General features: G+C 37.1%; 3 protein-coding genes, 2 long non-coding RNA genes and 1 pseudogene across 12 annotated transcripts; 2 read left to right on the top strand and 4 right to left on the bottom strand.

The window, feature by feature from the left end:
- The first annotated feature begins 693 nt into the window (after positions 1-693).
- LOC121808437 (SNF1-related protein kinase catalytic subunit alpha KIN10-like) lies at positions 694-8,697 on the top strand. 6 transcript variants are annotated; one of them, XM_042208929.1, is made up of 12 exons: positions 694-849; positions 1,597-1,817; positions 3,416-3,600; positions 3,700-3,882; positions 3,982-4,113; positions 4,661-4,846; positions 5,135-5,224; positions 5,293-5,376; positions 5,548-5,685; positions 5,905-6,147; positions 6,826-6,985; positions 7,519-8,697. In XM_042208929.1, exons 2-11 carry the CDS (start codon positions 1,625-1,627, stop codon positions 6,937-6,939), a joined length of 1,548 nt encoding a protein of 515 aa, XP_042064863.1. In that variant the 5' UTR covers positions 694-849; positions 1,597-1,624; the 3' UTR covers positions 6,940-6,985; positions 7,519-8,697. The 6 variants fall into 6 exon arrangements, with proteins under 6 accessions (XP_042064863.1, XP_042064862.1, XP_042064864.1 ...); XM_042208928.1 differs by having other exon boundaries at positions 7,539-8,697; XM_042208930.1 differs by having other exon boundaries at positions 7,544-8,697.
- Positions 7,535-8,551, bottom strand: LOC121808794 (ethylene-responsive transcription factor ERN1-like). Its single transcript, XM_042209370.1, has one exon. It carries the CDS (start codon positions 8,549-8,551, stop codon positions 7,535-7,537), a length of 1,017 nt encoding a protein of 338 aa, XP_042065304.1.
- A 4,140-nt stretch (positions 8,698-12,837) lies between the features above and the next one.
- Positions 12,838-17,007, top strand: LOC121809363 (phosphate transporter PHO1 homolog 9-like). Of its 2 annotated transcripts, XM_042209944.1 has the most exons (12): positions 12,840-13,906; positions 14,053-14,101; positions 14,179-14,250; positions 14,335-14,464; positions 14,569-14,689; positions 14,771-15,029; positions 15,117-15,221; positions 15,309-15,353; positions 15,940-16,089; positions 16,168-16,461; positions 16,552-16,688; positions 16,758-17,007. In XM_042209944.1, the coding sequence occupies exons 1-12, from the start codon at positions 13,149-13,151 to the stop codon at positions 16,852-16,854; spliced, it is 2,217 nt and encodes a 738-aa protein (XP_042065878.1). In that variant the 5' UTR covers positions 12,840-13,148; the 3' UTR covers positions 16,855-17,007. The 2 variants fall into 2 exon arrangements, with proteins under 2 accessions (XP_042065877.1, XP_042065878.1); XM_042209943.1 differs by having other exon boundaries at positions 12,838-13,906; positions 14,569-15,029.
- On the bottom strand, positions 13,912-14,700 carry LOC121809366. Of its 2 annotated transcripts, none has more exons than XR_006052255.1 (3): positions 14,559-14,700; positions 14,349-14,457; positions 13,912-14,208 (listed from the first exon to the last, which is right to left on the bottom strand). It is a non-coding gene; the product is annotated as an uncharacterized LOC121809366 (long non-coding RNA). The 2 variants fall into 2 exon arrangements; XR_006052254.1 differs by having other exon boundaries at positions 14,349-14,460; positions 14,559-14,699.
- On the bottom strand, positions 15,085-19,909 carry LOC121809365. Its single transcript, XR_006052253.1, has 5 exons — positions 19,496-19,909; positions 16,526-16,714; positions 16,036-16,383; positions 15,314-15,738; positions 15,085-15,223 (listed from the first exon to the last, which is right to left on the bottom strand). It is a non-coding gene; the product is annotated as an uncharacterized LOC121809365 (long non-coding RNA).
- LOC121809364 lies at positions 17,040-19,489 on the bottom strand (annotated as a pseudogene).
- Positions 19,910-22,236: the final 2,327 nt, after the last annotated feature.

Raw genomic sequence — 22,236 nt, forward strand, 5'->3', positions numbered from 1 at the left:
ACATCGACCGATCCCCATTACAGGTCGTCGTTGAAGGATATCATCAACAGTATGCAGCACGATTTGGGGTTGTGAGACATGGCAGAGAGTGGTGACGAGGGGACTATCGGCGGGGATGACGAGGGTACTGGCGGCGGGGAATCCGAGGAGTAAGACGACGGTTTTTTTAACTATGTAAATTTTTTTTAATAATTATGTATGTTTTTTTGTACTATGTATGTTTTTTTAAATAAAGTGGTTGCAATTTCTTCGTATTTGTGTCGAAATTTTAATTCCGTAAATTATTTAATTTGGTGAATTTGTAAATTTTTATTATTGTGGGAAGTCCGTAGGGATGTCCGCCACTGTGCAGTGGGATGTCCTTATGACATGCAGTGTAGTGTGAAGTCTTTATGACGTGGCAGGAGGTGTTTTTGGGATGTTCGCAGGTATGTCCGCTGGGACATCCGGACCACTGAGGAGGCTTTAAAACACTGAAAAAGCTTTGCAAAAACATACTCCCTCCGTCCCGGACTACTCGCACATTTCCTTTTCGGCACGGAGATTAAGGAATGAGTGTATAGCAAAGTCAACAATTGCGGTTGTAGGTGATAATTTTTACTAAAAATGGAAAGAGTGCAAATAAGTTGGGACTCCCAGAAAGGAAATAAGTGCAAGTAGTCCGGGACGGAGGGAGTACCCGCTCCGCAGCATCGCCTGGTGCTCATCATCCAGTAAAGAGAGGGCGATTCGCCCTCTTTCCCGTCACTCACACCTAATCACTCTCTCCCAACTCATTAATTTTGTTTCCTCAGTCCTTCTACCACCACCTCACGGTTTTTAGCATTCTTCTGCGTGCTTTGTTTATGTGTAAGTTCACTCTTATTGATTTTGCTTGGACTTTGAGCTGTCAATTTTTCTCTCTCTAATTTCTCAATACTCCTGAACTAAAGACCAGATTTTTGGTATCCCTCTTTTCTTTCTTTCTTTATTTCTCTAAAAAGAAAAATTTGTTGTTAATATGGATTTTCAGATCTGAAGCGTGTTTGTGCGGGTTGCTGTTTTGTGGAGCTGTGCAATTTTTAATTTGGTGAATTGTTTTTTTCAGTGCACAAATTGGAGCTTTAGGGTATTCTGAAATGCTGGCTGCTTTAATTACGATATTCTGTTTTGGAAGAATGACCTCTTTTGTTCCTTCAATTTGTGATTTGGTTGTTTGTTTCCGAGTTCAAATTAGCTGTTGTTGTTTAGTTTGTATTTTCAGTGCTGCTTTCTACATGTGCCATGAATTGTTGAGTAGGAAACCTGCTTAGCAAGATAAGAAAGAAAATAAGCAATTTTACCCCAAATTCGCTTATTTATCAAATTGGAATCGTCTGCTTCTAAATGTTATGAACATAGAATGGTTTAGTGCTTTGATATCATGATTGCTTCTCTCAAGATATTGCATCCTAAATTCATCTGATTTTACCTGAATATTTCACTTTATGATCATTGCTCTTAAAACTGACTTTAAAAAATGAAAATTGGAACTGCTCACTGATCTCAAAGATGTTACATAACAGTCTTGTTTCTGTCTGTGATTAGTTCTTTGATGCGTCATGCTTGTTTATTTAGAAATCAGTGCTTCAATTCCTTCATATAAATGGATGGAAATGGAACATTCCAAGATGGTAGAACTGTTGATTCATTCTTGCGGAACTACAAGCTTGGGAAGACTCTTGGGATTGGCTCATTTGGTAAAGTTAAAATTGCTGAACATGCATTGACTGGCCACAAAGTTGCTGTCAAGATCCTTAACCGCAAGAAAATTAAGAATATGGATATGGAAGAAAAAGGTGAGTCAGTCAGATAAGCATGTGATGCTATTTACTAGTTCTAATTACTTTGTGAAGATCACCGGGCTTTGTTAATCTGATCATTCGTCTATTTTTTACGCTTTTCAAGGCAAAGTAGACCTCAACCATTGATAAATACCTTAAACTGGAAATTTGCTATTTACCTTAGTTTAATACTAGTATTTTATTGGGCACTATCCGTTTCTCTTTGGATTCCTGTAACTTCGGTCATCATCTCCAGCACCAGACATGGCCTATGGGATGATTCACATATGTGTTCTTACGTTTCATCTACCTGGATTTTACTGTTATGGAGAACTGCCCAATTATTTTGATGAGACACCTTTAGTACCCTTTTCACTGTAGTTTTATTTAAATGCCTCTACAAATACTGGGCTACGGTTTTGGCATCAATAGTCAATTATTATTTCATTAAAATTTCAAAAAAATTAACCTTTAAAAATAATGAGGATGCCAACCCCTCTACACTAGCCAGTAGTTGGAGATTTTGTAAATAAAAATCTTGACTAGGGTAAAAAAAAAGCCTTTTTGGGGGACCCAAGGACGCCACCCCCTACTACACCTAATTCTTGTCTCGAGAACTACTGAGATAGGTGACTTTCTGCGACGACCGTCCACTTTGTTCGGAATTAAGTAGAGCTGATAAAACATTTGGTTGGGGCCACTAAGTGTTAGTGAATTATAACTAGTCTAAGAAAATTGTATGTTTTAGTGGTATAATGAAAGTTAGGAAAAGGTCAAAGGTTGGGTCTAATTAATCTTTAGTATCCACTCTTACTCTTATCCACAGTTTGAGACACATGAGAATAGGAGTGATTATTGTGGCAAATGGGCAGCAGGGCTTTGTTTCCCTCATTTTGGGGGGCATGGTTGATTCCCCATCTATTCCTCTAATGCATGCATTTTCTTTCCGCAACTCCCAAAAACCCTAATTCGAAATCATGGCCTCCTGTCACGGTATGATTATTTCTAGGATATCATGTAGTAACATAATCAACCTTGAGATGTTCACAAAGACATTTTTTTTTCTTCTGTTAAACCTAAGTTGGACTTATTTAAGATAAAAAATTTGTTGTTCATCAAAATTGTAAAGGGTGACAATGAATTCACTGCCAATTACTATTAAGTATTAAATACAAAACCACAAAAACAATTAGAATACCCGAATGTTAAAATTTATTTGGTAGTGTAGTGGACATTAAAACTTTATATGGATAAAAAATTGGTATTCGAAAGTGTATTAGGGTAAGATGACTGTTGGATCAAGTGATTGGGGTATCCTTGAGCTATGTCTTTTTATGATGTAGGAAAAAATAACTATTTCTTTTTATTCCCCTCGAGTAACAGTAAAAGAAATCTATTGGAGGTAAATCCGGATATAAAGAATAGTATTAGGGTAAAATTCACCTAGACAAAACCTTTAGGGAAAAAATGTTCCTACGTCGAAATTTAATTGCCACCTAAATCAATATAACTAGCTAGCTTGATTTATTTTCTCGTTTGTTTTGTTAGTTATCCTGGCTTTACATTTATTTGACCATGCTGAATTCATCTAAGAGTGGGTTTTTTTCCTGCAGTTCGAAGAGAAATCAAAATTTTGAGATTGTTTATGCATCCACATATCATTCGTCTCTATGAGGTCGTGGAGACACAATCTGATATTTATGTCGTGATGGAGTATGTTAAGTCTGGTGAATTGTTTGATTATATTGTGGAGAAAGGCCGGTTACATGAGGATGAAGCCCGCAATTTCTTTCAGCAGGTTGAATCCTTTCTTGTTTAGACAAATAGTGATGCTTCCAATTCTAGTCAGTTTATAAATGCATTTTCTAAGTCCTAGTCATTCTGCTGGTGGTTGCAGATAATCTCGGGAGTGGAGTATTGCCATAGGAATATGGTGGTTCACCGGGATCTGAAGCCTGAGAACTTGCTTTTGGATTCTAAATTGAATGTGAAGATTGCTGATTTTGGCTTGAGTAACATCATGCGCGATGGTCATTTCTTGAAGACAAGTTGTGGAAGCCCCAACTATGCTGCTCCAGAGGTGCTTAAAGTTTTACCAGAAATATTAATGGAAAAAAAAGAAGAAAAAAAAGAGTGGGAGAATATGGAAGGCTCTGATATTGCATTGTTTTTACCATAGGTTATATCTGGTAAATTATATGCGGGGCCTGAAGTGGACGTCTGGAGCTGTGGTGTTATTCTCTATGCACTTCTTTGTGGTACCCTTCCCTTCGACGATGAAAACATTCCTAATCTTTTCAAGAAAATTAAGGTATATCGGGCCTACTTTTGGGACCCATTACTGTGTTGGAGCTCAGCAACAGTAGTAGTTGATAAGTTGAATTGGTATCTCTTCATCATTCTTCAGTTATTTGTTGCAGCAGCACTTTAGCTTACAACTGAGGATTCCGAAATGTGAAACTGCACTTGATTGAGTACTTATTAGTTATTACTGAATTTCTTAATTTGCTTCTCTATGCTCATGTCAAGACTAATGAGTTCGATATAAGTATGTCTGACTCGCTTATTTCGTTTTCTAAATGATTTCTCTGTTATTAGCTTTCTTTACCTAATTTGAGCAAGCTGTGAACTTGCCTAGAGTTGAATCAGTATAACCCCACTAGCATTCAAGCTTCTGAGTATTGTAAGTCTGAGGCCCCCAATACCAGACCCATATGCATTCTGAAATTCTCCTTTTAGTGCTCTGTTGTGTTCTCCCACCATAATTTTCTTGCACTTACTGCCTAATTCTGGTGTTAAGTTATATCTAGGTAACTGGACTTATATTCATATAATTTATTTTGTTAATTTATTTGCAGGGCGGAATTTATACGCTCCCCAGCCATTTATCGGTTGATGCTAGAGATTTGATTCCTAGGATGCTTATTGTTGATCCAACTAAGCGAATGACTATTCCCGAGATTCGTGCTCACCCTTGGTTCCAAGCTCATCTGCCTCGCTACTTAGCTGTTCCACCGCCAGATACAACACAGCAAGCTAAAAAGGTCACTATAACTCAAATTGTTCAATTTATATGTTTATAACTTATGCATGATATTTATTGGTACACATGCTAATCTAGGAACCTAACGACAGGGACTGAATATTTCTGAGTTTTTGTTTTATGTCTTTTAGTGATTTTACCAATATTAGCTCTTTTCTGTAAGTTGAAAGTTATAATTTTCATCCCATAAATGTACCAGACATCATGTTTATTATCTGATTCTATTGCTTTGTGGCTGTATGCTATCATATCATAATAGAAATTTGATTTTTATGTCTATTACGTGCAGATTGACGAAGAGATTCTTCAGGAAGTGGTTAATATGGGATTCGATAGGAATGGGCTTCTCGATTCTATTCAAAACAGAGTTCAAAATGAGGTCAGCATATGGCTGTAACCTAGTCATCCTTTATGTTCAAGCTTTCTTATGTCTTGACTGTCTTTCAGGGTACTGTTACGTACTATCTGCTGCTAGACAACAGGTTCCGTGTTTCTGGTGGCTACCTTGGATCTGAATTCCAAGAAACTGTGGTGCGCTCTCTCTTTGCTTTGGCTTACATCTCTTAGCTTTGGCTTACATTCATATCCAGTTTCCAGTTTCATAGGGTTGTAATTTGTGTTTATCTGATCTTCACATTTAGATTTTCTGATGTGTATATTTTTTTTTCATGTTTATGTTCTGAGTAATTCTTATTTGTGTAGGAACACGGATATAATTCAACTAATCCAAGTGAAAGTGTAGCCTCTCCTGTTGGGCAACGATCTCCTGGAGCTATCGATTATCAACAATTTGGGGGAAGGCAATTTCCATCCGAGAGGAAATGGGCACTTGGACTGCAGGTTAGTTGGCATGCTTCTCTTTGTATTTCATTCTTGAAGAGAAATAGGCCCGTGAAACAGAGATTTTCTATAACCTGGGTTAAAATCCTTAAATGTTCTTAGAAGGACAATTTTGACAAATTTAATATTTTTCAATTTTGGGCACAAAAAAAAAGGAATTCAATTTGTCTTTGTAACTTTGTTTGATATGATACTTCTATCATTTTGGCTTATCTGTAGTCTCGAGCCCATCCACGTGAGATAATGACAGAAGTTCTCAAAGCTCTGCAAGAACTTAATGTATACTGGAAAAAGATTGGGCACTACAACATGAAATGCAGATGGGTTCCTGGTGCTTCTGGTCATGGTGAAGGAGCAGTTAATAACTCTATGCATGACAATAACTATTTCGAGGATGAATCTTCTATCGTTGAGCATGATGTCAATATTAAGCCACAGAATGTGGTAAAATTTGAAGTGCAGGTAACCTTTTTTTTTCATGACTTTCGTTATCTGCGTCTTGGCATCATAATATGAGTAACTCTATTTGGATTAATTCCGTTTTGTGTCCCCAACATTTAAGCTATTTCCAAAAAATGTTTTCTTTTTAAAAATACCCCCTTTGTGAAAAGTTCGATTTATTCCCTGCATGACCATGACATAATCTGGCGACTAAATGATAGTTAACTCGGCAGTTTGTTAGGTGAAGTTTTGTTTAATTGGCGTGGATTGTTTTGGGTTTATCATATTTTGTGCCTCCAACTATCCCGTTGTCTTTAAAACCCCTCAACTTTGGTAAATTTTTACTGTCCCATTTGTTGGGGATATTTTGTGGTGGACGTTGAAATGATTAACCCAATAATATCTCCTTAATTAAACTCTAGTCAATCTAAAACCTCAGTGAGCTTACTCATCGTTCCGTTGCATGATTATGTTAAGCGAGACACAAATCAAAGTTTTTGCACAGTTTTGGGTTTTTGAAGAGAAAATGTAAGTTGATGACTTTTTTTGGAAAACCCTGGATAGGCGGATTCAAAACATGATTAGCTAACAACTCGTCCATCGATTAGGATAATGCTATTTGTTTGCTAGTTATCATTTTGAGCTGTTACCGTCCATTTTCATTGGTTCCATGCTAAAAAATCGTCTAATCCTTTTCAGCTTTTCAAGACACGCGAAGACAAATATTTGCTTGATCTGCAAAGAGTTCAGGGTCCGCAGTTCCTCTTCCTTGATCTATGCGCTGCATTCCTAGCTCAGCTACGTGTTCTCTGAAGCTGTGCAGTGAAACTTCTTCTCGTCCGGGGTGGAGAACAACAAGGTAATGTTTGTGTATATAATTGTTACCAGCTAAGTGCTGAATCTCCTCCTTAGAGATGAACGTCATGCCAAGCCAATAAATTTTTGCTCCGACTCACTAGGAGTTGGCTCCTGAAACGACCAGTTCTCATTTCATCTACTGTAACTTTATATTATGCAACCCTAAAGAGATCAAAGCATCTCTTCAACACCTAAAAAAATTCTGGTAGTCAACCTATGACAGGTGTAACTTTGCATATGTAATCATGTAATAGAAGTTCAACTAAAAAGATGATCTTTTGCAGCTTAATGTTTACTCACCACTTATCTAGCTGTAGCGCTTATGTTTATTTTCTCAGCAGATCCCCCAGTTTTATACAATAATAATAAGGGCTGAATGTTTTGTTGTAGTACTTGATGATGTATCATGCTCGTATAAATAATCTGACATTTCATCATATGTTATTGCCTGAAAATCAGCACACTACCTACTTTTTGTTTCATGCTCGTTAAGAATTGCCTTTTGTTTTCTTTACTTTTATTTCTCAATTTCAGCATTCTGAATCTTGTACTAGTGAAGGGTGTCCCAAATCGATGTGTATGCGTCAAATTGGTGTTGATAATAGTTGATGAAACACAAAGGAGGGAGATTGATTGAAGCCCAGTCTCCATCATCAAGATCGGACATGCATTTGCTGTTGCTCACCATATCTTCTGCCTTGGATTTACAAGTATTCCGGAGCCTTGAGGGCTGCTCGGAGTCGTCGAGAGATGGCTTCAATTTGAGGCACTCCGTAATCCCAGTGAAGGCATATAGAGATGCTGAAAACTTCCTCTCGTAGTTCATCCTTTTCATGTCCTCACTCATCTCCTCCGCCTCCACCTCCACCTCCACCTCCGTCCTCTTTGCCATCTCTTCGGCAATCTCGAAAGCTGAATACCCACTCGACCACCCGGTTTCATCCACGAACTCAAAGTCCAAGGTTCCAGTGTTTTCACTGGATTCCTGGATCAAATTCATGGTGCTAGTTTGCACTTTGTGGCTCTCACTTGTTTCTAGAACCGGGCACTCGTCACCACTAATCGCTCTGGAAAACTTTTCCAGGGCGAACTCCTCGTAACTAAAATAAGGAAAATCAGCAGCTGCCATGTCCAGCAGCTGATTTTTCTGATTTTGATCGGTACAGGGAGATGAATAAGGTTCAAAATTGTTATTTGTTGCTAAGGAACTGTTTCTTGCCTGAAGCCTGCTGTGTAGAAGGTTGGTGATCCTTGAAGGGAGAGCCGCAGAAGAAGACGAAGAATTTGGACAAGTGGGCCAAAAATTAGTCCGAGTGTTGGCCCCGCGGAGGAGGCGGGCTGCCTCATCGTAGGCCTTGGCAGCCTCCTCCGCAGTATCGAACGTGCCTAGCCATACTCGTATCTTTTGTATGGTATCCTTGATCTCCGCCACCCACCGCCCTGACGGTCGCTGTCGGACCCCTATGAACCGCTTGCCGGCTCTCTGGACGCCCCTGAGCGCCGCCGTGACATCTCCGCCATCAGTGCTGGCAGTTTCATACTCGATTGCCTTTCTTTTGCTTGCCATTCTCGTTCTTGTTGTGGTTGTTAAATGGTTAGTATTGTTATTTTCTTGGACTAGTTGTTTTTGAGTTTTATATGGATGTAACTGAAAGCCAACGTCAGACAAGCTGAAATAGTCTTCATTTATCTGGTCATACTCTTTAATTTTTATTATCACAAATTTTAGTTTACTTGACATTTGGACAATCTATATCCTATGAATGTATTACTTTTTCTCTTTTAATTGCTAGAACAAGGGTAACTATTGAAGGACTAGTTACCTATTACTCGTGCTTATTTGTAGATACCTTAAAAGGTGGAACAAATGATCTAAGGATTTAAGATTGTTATATATCTGAAGATAGAGATTGAATCCCTGATTATTCAGCTAAGAATGAATGGGTCTCATGACACACGCTCACACTCACTAAGTTCAATATGTGTGTATTTAATTTGATGTAACAGATATATATATGTTGAAAAATAATAATAAATTTTGTTAAACTCATATTGAAACCACTGGTAGTATATAGAAGAACCCAAATTTGCGTGTCTTAATTTTAAATATGAAATCTAGAGATGCTTTTGCATTTACTTCGAATATTTCCTTGTTCACATTTAATCATCTTTTTAAATAGTGAGGAACAAAAAAGGCATTTTTTGTCTTTGGTGATTAAGGTCAAGGAAATAGTATATTCTTTCAAGGACGATGGACTTGGTCACACACTATTATTCTATAAATGTTCATAATAGTCTTTTGAAGTAGTTTATCATACTATAAAATACTCACAAATCAGATTATATCATAATGGTGATATGAAAAATATTAGTGAAAACAACAACATTATTGTCCACGTGGGTGTTAATCTGTGTAAAACTAATTGGAAAAACGTTTTCTCAAACCCGTTTCATGTGTATATAGTCATCTTACATATGAGTTTCATGGATAACTTAAAGTCTTCTGAGAAGAGTTCAACTCGTGAAAAATTAGCTACAGTTTAATTTCGGTCAATTTTAATATTAGGGACAATTATTTATAAAAGTTGCAGAATAAATAAGAATTTGACCAAACTTCATGGTTTTTTAGCCATTTACCCAATAACAAAATAGATCTACCGCTAACAAATGTACTATGGGGGTTGTTCGGTTTGCAAGATTGTATATCATGATGGTATATCAAGTTTCATTTTTGTGTTGTGCATTTAATTTATAATTTTTTTAGCAAATATGTAAGCTACACGACTCTATGTTATAAACTCATAATCTAAGTTATAATCTTATTTTTCTTAAGAACAGTGCTGAAAAGAAATTAAGCTAGAGTCACACATATATCCAATTACTAAAAAGAAAAGGCAAAAATGTCTTCTTCTTTCAATGCTCACCAGTCACCACCTTTTATAATTTGAATCTTTTATCCAATAATAAAACAGGAGGGAAATGAAAATAACAACTCACAAATTATAAACTATGTCGTCAAGGAAAAAGATATATTGGAAAGCAAAAATGATATTGGCTGTCAAAACATACAAGGGCTCAGATAATATAGTAATGTTATCAATTAAAATATAGGAGTATATAATAATTTCGATAGCTGCATGTCAATTTTGGTTTTCAATCATAATCACTCTTTTGAAAAAATACTAGTATATTTTTGGAAATTGCCAGAGTAGTCCAACTAGGCCAAGTCAATTTTCATATATAAATCTTGCCAGTCTTAATTGGTGTTCACTGTTCAGCCATTCAGTGTAAAGATTCATTACCAGCGACTAATCACATATATTTGAAATTTTCTAGAAACACGTATAATCAAATGTAGGGAATTTGCAGAATAAATAAGTAACGGCAAACTGCTAAAACCTGGTCAAAATTCTGAGTTATCGAGCAACTTTAAAAAATATCAATTATATCATCATTACGATATTTTTTCTTAGTTGATCCATAAAAAAAAATTATGCTACATTTATTTATCAACATAGTTCGTACATAGATTAAAGACATAATTGATTAAATGTATTAAATGATATCGTTTAAACAGCTAAATGTTTTGTTCGCATTATATTTTTCTTTTGCCAAAAACATACGTAATTTCCTCCAAATCATATACTATGAGACATGAGAAAAATGACAAAGTTATGATATAATAGGTATTTATAAAAGTTGCAGAATAAATAAGAATTTGACCAAACTTCATGGCTTTTTTAGCCATTTACCCAATAACAAAATAGATCTACCGCTAACAAATGTACTATAAGGTTGTTCAGTTTGCAAGATTGTATATCATGATTGAATATGTATTATGTTTGGTTTATAATATTGAATCTCATAACTTAATTTTTATATGAATTGTCTTATAATATTAATTATAACCACACTCTCAAATTAAAATAATCTCATAATTTAATTTTAAATAAATAATTATATAATGATAAGCTATGGCACATAAATCTATTATTAAAGTCACATTTTTGGACATATCAAATATGACTCGAATTTGGAACATGCGTCAAAAGTCAAAACATATTCATAGAAAGATTACAAGAGTATTAAATTCGTGGCATCTTGATACACTAAATAAAGCTTTGTTATGGAAAATAAATTACTCACGGCTCCTAGAAAACAGTTTCATGGAAAGTAAATAGACTTTAAGGTGTTTTTGCATTTTTTTTCAACTTTTTTTTAAATGCTCCTAATAATTCATGAATGACATTTTATACACATTTCTATATTCCAAACAAATCACATATCAAGTACCCAAATATATTACACCCTTTATACCAAAGACATTGAATTTTAAATGGCATACACATTGGGGATGTTCAATTTGATAGATAAATATGGGAGTAGTAAGTTATGGAGTATGAGATAAGTTGTAATAGGCTTTGTCTAAGACTAAGTTGTTTGGATGTTAAATATTATGTCTAAGATAATTTTAGTAATGTGTTTGGTGATGAGATGAAAAATAAAAATAGTGCAATTCAAACTCATTTCATATAAAAATTATAATTATTTTTAATTAATTAATTGATTGATTGCTTCGAATTAGTGATTAGTAAGTACTAAATAATTAAACCATGTTTATTGATACTTGACTAATTAATTAATCAAACCAAATATTAATACAAGTTTTTTTAATTATTGTAATCAAAATTTATATAATTAAATAAATAATTGATTAGTTATTGTGAATCAGTTTAAAGAGAGAAAATGGAGAGATCGGGGAAGAATGTATATGTAGACGTGAGTATGAATAGTGGCCGAATTTCATATCTATCTTGGCTTTATCCATATTGAGTGAGTGTTTCAAATTTCAAAAGATGAGATGGAGCTCAGAAGTGGTTTATGATCTACTTATCAACTTTGGAAGAGATAATGCTAAAAGTCTAACACTTATAAATCAAATTTATTACTTCAAGATCGATGAGATGATGTTTAAAAGTATGATTCTAACGTCAAATGATGGTAATTGGAGCTCCATATGAACAAGTCCAAATGAAATAATGCTTCTACGACAAAAGTGAGCTTATTGTAGTGATTTAAATGACAAATTTTATCTAAATTTTGATCGTATGAGATAGTTCCAAAAAGTACAACAATTATATATTAAATCGCTACTCGAAATTCTTAAACAACAACGTATAACTTAATAAAAAGATTGATTTATCACGCATCCACTTATAATACGTTTCAATCCAATCATATTTTTATACTCTATCAATAATACCAACAAAACTTAAAATATTTACCTTTTTATTTCTTTTATTTGTGTGTTATCTAAAATAGATTTAATTATATTTAGAATGCCTGATAAAAAAACATAATATATATTTCAAATTCTTAATTATAAAAAAATTACTACTAAACACTTAAAATAACAGAAATATATGATTTTGTATCAAATTAAATGATATCATAACAATACGAGAATCTATTAATAAAACCAAAAAAAGACAAATATTGACATAGTTATTCATTTTTTTTTCAAATAAAATTATTTACAATACACAATACTTAAATTCTATGTAAATGAAACGCTCAAATTTTGTCATTGGCACAAGCGGCATGGGTTTACAACAATCATTGGTTGGTGTAGAGACTGAAGGATAACTTTGTGAAAAAAATACTGAATTACTCTCCCTCCATAAAATTGAGTTTATGATAAAATGATTGGTAATATTATATATTGACCAAACCAAAATTCGTAAAAAATGAGGAATAAAAGGTTATAAGATGATAAGTCTAGTTAAACCTACACTAGTGTAAATGAAGGTGACAAAATTTTTTGTAGACAGAGAGAATAAAAGATTACTACTACATGTATTGAATGTTGTGGGTGAAGACAACGTCAACGTAGAGTAAGCTAGGCATGCACTGTATCCATACTCTGTGTCTCAACTCTTTCACCAAAGTAAAACATAAGTGGTCCATAATCCTTTCTGGAAATAAAGAGTAGACCCCCCAAAAATATCAACTGATAGAAGCATGCACTTAATAATTAGCAGCCACATTTGAAGCCATTATCCCAGTTGAAAAACAACTCGTTTTTGCCATAGTTGAACCATTTAAAGCACCAAAATTGTTGGAAGAATTGTACATGTAAGAGAAGAGTCTTTCCATTTTGAAAAATGAAGTTTGAAAAAGAGTTCTCCTCACAGATGGTGCAAGAATGGCAGGGAGCATACATGGATTACTCCTATCTCAAGAAACACATAAAAGCCCTCCTAAAATCCCACCAGCAGAGCAGCAACCCCGGCTTCACGAGACAGAGGCAGGCCATGTACAGGGCCTTCAGTGGCCTCACCGGCCGGAGCTCACCCAAGGCGAGAGAAGAAGAGGCTGTCATGATCCCACAAAGTGCATACCAGACCTTGCTCATGAAGCTGTCAGCAGAAGGCGCTGAGCAAGAGCTCGAGTTCTTCAAGAAGCTCGACCTTGAATTCGATAAGGTGAGGACGTTCCACGAGGGGAAGGTTCAGGGTATACGGGAGAATGCCGAGGAGCTTAGCAAGCAGATGGATGCTTTGATTGCTTTGAGGATCAGAGTCAAGAGGCCGGATCAAGTGCTAGAAACGGCAGCTGCTAGCGTGGTTTTGAGTCCAGTGGCTAGAAGCCCTGAAGGAGTGCATATGGATGTGATTCAAGAAGTTGAGGACGAGGAGAAAACTAAGGATCTTGAGGGTTTGAGGCCTGCACGTTTGCAAGTTTTGGAACATGTCAAGATCAATGTTGATCCTGATACCCCTGTCTCGACTCTGAAAAACGTCATCATGAGCTCAAAGCTGGAGCTGTCGTTCAGCAAGGACGAGCTGAAGAGGGCGGAGAAGAAGATGCGCAAGGCCTTCATCGAGTTCCACCAGCAGCTTCGCCTTCTCAAGAGCTACAGGTGAGAGCTTCCATTGGCACTTTCTATATTGGGTTAATATCACTTTCTATCCCAACATTTGACAGTTTCCAATTCTATCACGACTTTCAGAAAAGTTTGGGATAGAATGTGATATTGTAACATGACTAACAGAACTGATGTTGCAGTTTCTTGAATATACTTGCCTTCTCCAAGATCATGAAGAAATATGACAAGGTATTTGTTACATTGCACTTCACCTTCAATCAACTAGCTTTCTTGAATTTTCACTAAACTTCTTGAATTATTTGCAGATAACTTCACGGAATGCTTCAAAAACATACCTGCAAATAGTCGACACATCATCTCTTGGAAGCTCCGAGGAGGTTTGCAATGCAGCAACATATACACATTCAGTTTAAGGATTTCAGCAAAGTATTACGCAAAGTTCCCATCTTCTGTTTTGCTAGATTTACAAACTCACCGAAAAACTAGAGGCCTCGTATATCAAGCACTTTGCAAATGGAAATCGGAGAGAAGGAATGAAGGTGTTGAGACCGGGAGTGAAAAGAGAGAGGCACCGGATAACGTTCCTTCTAGGTAATATATTGTTAGCAACAAGCAATTGTTCTTCACAAAACTTTTACTCTTTGCAAGTATAGTATTCATAAAGATTCAGGTGAGAACTACTGACTTGTGTGCAGGTTTATTCAGTGGTTGCTGTATAGCTCTGATTGCTGCCATCATCGTCTCTGTTTATGCTCGCAATCTTCTTCAGCACGAAGGAGGAAGACAGTATATGACGAACATATTCCCACTATACAGGTATGTTTTCTCAAATTTTTTCGCTGTTTCCACACCCAAAACTGAACTGGGTGCTGAACTGATAAACTTTGGTCTTCATAGCTTGTTTGGATACATCGTCCTGCACATGGTCATGTACGGAGCGGATACCTATTTGTGGAGGCGATTAAGGGTGAACTACCCCTTTATATTTGGCTCCAAACCAGAGACGTCGCTTGGCTTCAGAGAAGTCTTGGTCGTTGCCTCTGGACTCTCAGTACTCACCCTGGCTGCTATTCTCGCTCATCTCGACTTGGAGATGGATCCGGAGACAGAGAAATTCCGATTAATAACTGAACTGCTTCCGTTGTTCCTAGTAACTGTGAGTCTAATATAAAGCTCTTCTTTAATAAAAAGGGGCCACAACACTGAAATGCTGATGAAAAACTAATGAATATTTCTATTTCAGGTTGTGCTTGTTATAACACTATGTCCCTTCAACATAATATACCGTTCCAGTCGTTTCTTTCTCATTCGTTCTACATTCCACTGCATCTGTGCCCCTCTCTACAAGGTCTGCACATCATGAAAAACAGGAAAACATACAAATGAAAACTGTCACACCACTTTGCCATCTGAATTCAGGCTGCCCTTTTTGCAGGTTACCTTCATTGATTTTTTCATGGCAGATCAGATGACGAGCCAGGTACCACATTATCTACATCATCTAAATGCAATATGTTAAGCTAAATAAACAACACTAGTGAATAGGATCATGATTTTTACCTAACTGCAGTGACGGACGGTGCTGAACATTTCATGCTAGGAAGCAACTCTTTGCAAAGTATAGCACTGAATTCATTTCATACATGCATGAAATTTTCAATCAACATACTCTATATTTAGGCTTTACTTCAGCCATTCGAACACAAATTAAATAATCATTTTTAAAAAAATTTATTAAAGCTTCTTTATATCAATCTTGGAGTAAATCAATGTTAAAAGCAACGAAGAAATTCTGGATAACTTATCGAAGTTGGAGGGTGGCTAGCAGTTTCTCTGGTCTGGGATGTTTCCGCGCGAGCCAGACCCTAGGAGAAAGCCATGCCAGTTAGATAGCAGAGAGAGACGAGCTGAGCGAAACTTTAATTTCAGATTCTATATTAATATTAGTACTATTTTTTAATAAATTTGAAATGATGAAATATCCCTCCGTTTTCTAAAAGTTTGTTGGGGGAAATGAGCCTCAGCCGCAGCCTAACTGCCACATCCCGATTCATTTTGTACATCAGATTCAGGCTATCAGAAGTCTACAATATTATATATGTTACTACGTGTGGGGTGACTTCAGAAAAAGATCGAACGAATGCACAAACAGCAGTACTTACAAGTTTCTATACATAGCTGTAGCCGTTATTCCATTCTGGCTGCGCCTCCTTCAGGTAACTTAAACTCCATTGATCATATTAATCTTAAATTCAGTCTTCTCAGCTAAAACTTTGCTGCTTGGATGAACTCAGTGCCTCCGTCGTGTCTTTGAGGAGAAAAGCGCTATGCAGGGCCTCAATGGCCTAAAGTATTTCTCAACAGTCGTTGCTCTTGTGATGAGGTCATTGTATGATATCACTGTACAAAATGGCAATGCATCGTCGTTTTGGAGAATCATGGCTGCAGCAACATCTGGCATCACGACCATCTACAACACGTATTGGGATATTGTAGTGGATTGGGGTCTCCTGCAAAAGAAAGCCAAGAACAGATGGCTGAGAGATAAGCTTCTGATATCAAACAAAGCTGTATATGTAGTAGCTATTGTGAGTAGTCTTTCTCTTTCCCTCTAGGAAAACACGTTGCCACAAACATAAGAACTAAACTTACAGAGAGTGTCTGGCATGAAACTGCAGGTAGCCAACATACTTCTGAGGCTTGTATGGATGCAGCTGGTCCTTGATTTCAATCTGCCATTTCTCCACAGAAATGCCATGACCGCTGTTATTGCCTGCTTGGAGATACTTCGTCGTGGCATTTGGAACTTCTTCAGGTATGTTCCTTGCGATCCTTCAATGCCTAGAAATCGTGTTTCTACCATTAATGGACATCAATCATGCAGGTTGGAGCATGAGCACTTCAACAACGTGGAAAATTATAGGGCATTCAAGTCCATACCTATGCCATTCTACTATGAAAAAGACCACCACATCATGTGACAAACATGACTTATGAAATTTCGTCCAGTGTTAGGGAGATGTCGTTTTAATATTTGTGATAAGAGTGTAAAGGAAAGCATTTGCAGCATGTGTAGATAATTTTTCTGGTGTTATTTACCTAAATCCTGAATCAATCATCAGAATCCTCTCAAAGTTATACACAAAAAATACAAGAACATTGGAAGTTCAGGAAGTCATGTGTCCAGAACTCATATCCTACTATAATCCAAACATTTTGACAACTTACATGTGAAAAATGCAATCTAATTTCTGTCATCACTTGGCAGCTTCTTAAGCAAGTTACATTGTTATTATTGTCAACTGCCACGAGAGCAAATATTACACAGCACACTCTAGATGAAAAGAGAGAAACATCACACAGCAAACTCTGGAGGAAAAGAGAGCGCATACAATAAAGAATAAAGGTTTTACATGGGGAATAAACTTCTTCGGTTGCGTCCTCTTCTTTAGGCAGGGTAACAAAAGAATCACGAGACAGAGTTTCCTGCTGTCAATGCACCTGTGACATCTTTATCTTGGTTTCCAATGATATACGAGAGTGCAAGAGGGTTATAGGTGCCTTCTAGGGTATCGTTTAGCTTTAATGGCAGCAAGAGTGGTCGCCTCTTCACCAGGTGGCAATTTTGCTTCCATAGATGCATTTAATAGATCAGCATTCTGCTTTTGTTCAACAAAGGTTGACTCGACAACCTCATCTTCTTGTGGAAAGAGGAGCTCCAGATTTGCTTCACACTTACGAGCTAAACTCGTGATTAGTTAGGCAAAAAAAGAGCTGGTGGACAGAAAGCTGAGTAAAAGGTAGACTCAATAGTTCCCCAGTTGGTATACCATATTTCTTCAAAATCTTGATAAAGCCTAATAAGGAATACACAAGATAAGTAAGACAAATGAAACTGATGTAGACAGCTGACAGTGAGAAAGGCCTTGATAACCACGCTGCAGAGAACGAATCAGCTGTTTTACCTGCCAAGTTAAGAGAGTATTAGTCTTTTGAAAGGACCATCTCTCCATGGATTTAGACATAGTCCTTCCTTATCTCCATCTTCATCGCTAAATTCAGTCTCAGTTCTAAACAGCAAATTCATACTTCCCCATGCCTTCAATCTCTCTAGTGACGCATCTCACTGGTAATGTTTATTGGTATACAACTAACTGCACAAATACTATATGCCCTGTTCTATCATTTTAATTGCAGCTGGCCTCAAAAAAAGAACAATGCCTATAAACCCCACCAATCCAAATGACAAGAATTTAGATTTCGCATCTGAATGCAGTTGTTATTTATTTGCAGTAACCAGCAGGCAGCAGCTGATTTTGGGATACTTCAAGTAGAACAAAATAGCCTATCCTTACATTCCTATTTTTTTTTATTGAAACATAAAACATTCAAATGGGAATAAAAAAACCTCAGGAAAATTATTCACGTCAATGTATGTGCACATATTATATCTCACTATACTTATATGAATCTATATCCTTGAGCCTTCTCTATATGTAGCTAGCTCCTTCCTTTGGTGAGGAGTGGGGGGAGTTGATGATGATGAGTTTTTCCTTAGCAATATATAGCATATGCCAAAACCTCCAATGAGTTCAATATTCATGATAGCAACGTAATAAGCTTTGGTCTTCTCTCATCTCGTTCTATCTGAGTGCAATTTCTGTTTCTTATTCCATAATCTAAGTGACCAAGCATGTGGAAAGACAAAATCCATAACTATTTCCTCTGTCTCTCTATGTATTTCACATGAAAAGTTCAAAACTAACTACAACCACAGAAATTTAACAGCATCGCATTCACGTTGACGATATTCTACTCTTTCCTTTACGCATCGATATTCGGTTCTAGAAAAGCATTAAGTATCTATCAATTAATAACTTCATTGACACAACTGGTGTGTTCCATTTAGAAAATTCCAGTAAGGTAAAATAAATAAATATCAGGAAGAAATGGAATATGCCATGGGAGATTCTTTTGAACCCTCCAAGTAACAAAGATTTAATTCCACTATCATAATACTAGTATATATAGTTCATGTCATTTCCACACCACTTGTCACTCATAGTCACAGAGCTATCTCTATCACAATTTTCCAGTCTCACATTGCCTCAATAAGCACCATTTCTTTTCAGGTTTCATACACCAACAGCAGAGTTACACTTGCATTACTAAACAGCCATGCCTACATTTCGCACCAATTTATATTGCAGTGCAACTTCTTGGTTTCGAAAAGTTCGACGGTTTCTACGTTGAGAATGAGGGGTTCATGATCTCTGATTCTCATGCGAAGTAAGTTCTTGAACCTTATCGCCTCACCCACCCATCATCCCAAAGTTCAATTCAAACACATAATATTCAACAATCCATTAACGGAATGTAACAAAGTTAATCCCTGCTTTCAATAGATGACTATGAATTAACTTATCTCTTTGTTAATTTTATCTTTAGGTTTATTTCTCCTCTCTCCTACTTTTGACTTACTTACTGTCTTCAAACACACCGTTATGAATCTGAACAAGCAAACATTCAATTCCATGTAATTGTAATCTCAATCCATCACGAATAAAATTATGTAACTGAAACTAATCAACAAACTACTAAGACACCAAAAAGGGGAAAAACCTGGAAGCGGATGATGAAGTCTTCCTCCTTATCGACGTAGAAATCGTTGAACTTTTCGAGTTCCTCGTTGAGAATTCCGACGAGCCACTCGTGAAGCTCTAGCAAGGGACGTTATCAGCTGCTGCGGATGCGGGATTGTACTGCAAATACTTGTCCCTCCACTCCAATAGGGTTTATTCCGAATGAATCCAACATTCTTCATAATTAATTCTTGGCAGGTGACCTTCGATATATAATTTCCTGATTCAGTAATTCTCATCTGACTCTGATAATTTCATCTGAGGGATATGCTGGGAACTGCTGTTTGAGAGGAAAAGAATGGAGTATCTGCTTTGGAATAAATTTTTCAGTATGTATAAATGGACGCATTATTTTTATGAGATCGGCCCGATTCGACTCAACGACAAGCAATTATATATGAGAACCCAACAACGACTCGATAGTCGACCTTATTCTCATGTTAGATGTCACCCATTTTTTTTAGTTTGTCTCGTAAAAAGATATCACATCATTAATATAAATATATAATACTATTTTTTCTCATTCATTTAATATACAAAACAACATATCCTATAATATTGGCATCATCCAAGCGTGCCGACTATCATGGATAGGAGCGAGTACAATTGCAGACTTCAAATATTGAAAAGAAATGACATAGAAACCGAAAACAATAAAATCAAGAGTCTTTTGGCAAGAAAACATAGTACTGATAGGTTTTAATATACTGGGTTGAGCCCAACTTAATTAAGTTTAATAAATTTACTTTATTATAGAATCAATATTGATCCACCCGCTTTAGTCCATATTAGAGTTATAACTCAATTAATTAAATAATCTAAATATGCTATCAATTTTAATTAATTTATGCATTTCTAAGAGTGAAACAGCTCATACATTTATTAATATATACACTTTTGTATGCATCTTTAAAATATAGATATTAAATATCGAAATCTAATTTTATTGTTAAATGGACTAGCTGGAGAAGGACCAAAATTTTGATAGAGGCGGTTCCATTATTAAAAAAAGGTAACAAAAAGTAAGGTGGGGACCTACTACTAATTTTTACATGCCCAGCTGTAGAGCATCGCAGCGGTCGGACACGGCGTTCGTCCGTCTGTGCCAGCAGCGGAGCGGAATGCTGCTCGCCGCTGCACTCTTGCCGTTGCTGCTCTTAGCTAAGAGCATGTTGACGTGGCGGCTCATGATTGGATTGTTGTTGGCAAATTCAAATTTTCTTTTAAAAAAATCGGATTTTAATTAAAAAATCCAATTAAAAAAAAAAGAATTTCCACTTCCCAAAAAATTATATCCGTTTTCTCTCCACTTTTAATTTATTTTTTAATTTTTTTCCCCAAAAATACACATTTTCATCTATAAATACCTCCCACTTCCACACACAAAATTTCACACCACACTACACAATTCTCATCTAAATTCTCTCATTTCCATTCTTTTAATTCTCAATCTTTCTTTCACTCTTACAACAAAAAAATGTCCGGCTCCAGCGATCACCCCTCCGGCTCCCACGGTTGGAATCCCGAATGGTTCGGTTCACAACAATTTCCTAGTCCGGAAACAGAATTTTCAGCCCCTGCTCAAACCCAAAGTTCGCAAGCTCCGGGTGGCTACCGGCCTTACTCGGTCGATGACCAAGATGCCCCCGATGGGCAATACGGGTGGGCACCCGAACCACCCGTACCTAGAGCGGGAGGGAGCGGCGGCTCTCAAACTTCTGCTCTTCCTACTCGTGGTGTCCGCACCCCGTACACTCCGGGGCAGATGGAGCTATTATTCAAAGCTTTTTTGTCTATCTCCGAAGATCCGGTGATTGGCACGAACCAATCTGGGGACCATTTTTGGTGGTGCATCTGTCGCCGGTACAATGAAAACTGACCGGCTGGAACAATCGAGCGCAACGAGAGTATGGTGCGCAATGCCATATACAGAGCCAACGAAGAAATCCAAAAGTTCCAGGGGTATTACCTCCAGGAAGAGCGGTCGGCGGGGAGCGGCAGAAGCGAGGTCGACATCATCAGTGCCGCGTTGGCGACCTACCAATCCCAAGTCCCAACACTACAAACCGTTCAAGTACCTCAATGTTTGGCAGGAGGTGCGTGTGCATCCGAAGTATAGGGGAGGCGTATCATCCTCCTCTAGCTCCTCCGAAAAATGGTCGAGGTCGGTATCCCTATCCGATGCCAGCTCCGATGAGGTGTCCACCCAGCTCGCCGGAGCTAACTTGGGTAGCTCTGACGCCGGCCCGAGTAGTTCCCAACGCCGACCGCAAGGAAGGAAGAAGCCGTGACTCCATCCGTCCCCGATCCCGTTCCCGCTCCCTTTATGCCACCTCAACCCCCCACCAACTCGTTGTAGGGGGTTTTAGCCCAACTCAATTTGGCCGATAGGTTAACTTTGACCCCCGAGCAACTTCGATCGCATGTGGCAATGATACGGGGTCTCCAAAGAACATTGGGGGTAGAGTCGGATGAATAGTGTTCCACGGGGGTATTTTTAGCCTTTAATTATGTAATTTTTATTTTTTAGGAGTTTAATTATGTAATTTTTAATTTTTAGAATTTTAATTATGTAATTTTAAATTATTTTGTAATTCGTAATATTATTCCGGGTATTTTTAATGCATTTTAATTTTGTGAAAATGTTTTTATTTAAATTGAATAATAGAATGGTGAGACCTTTGAGCTTGTCTTTGCGGAAGAGCACAGATGTGGGTGTTG

Source organism: Salvia splendens, chromosome 6 (assembly GCF_004379255.2).
Source record: "Salvia splendens isolate huo1 chromosome 6, SspV2, whole genome shotgun sequence".
NCBI lineage: Eukaryota > Viridiplantae > Streptophyta > Magnoliopsida > Lamiales > Lamiaceae > Salvia > Salvia splendens.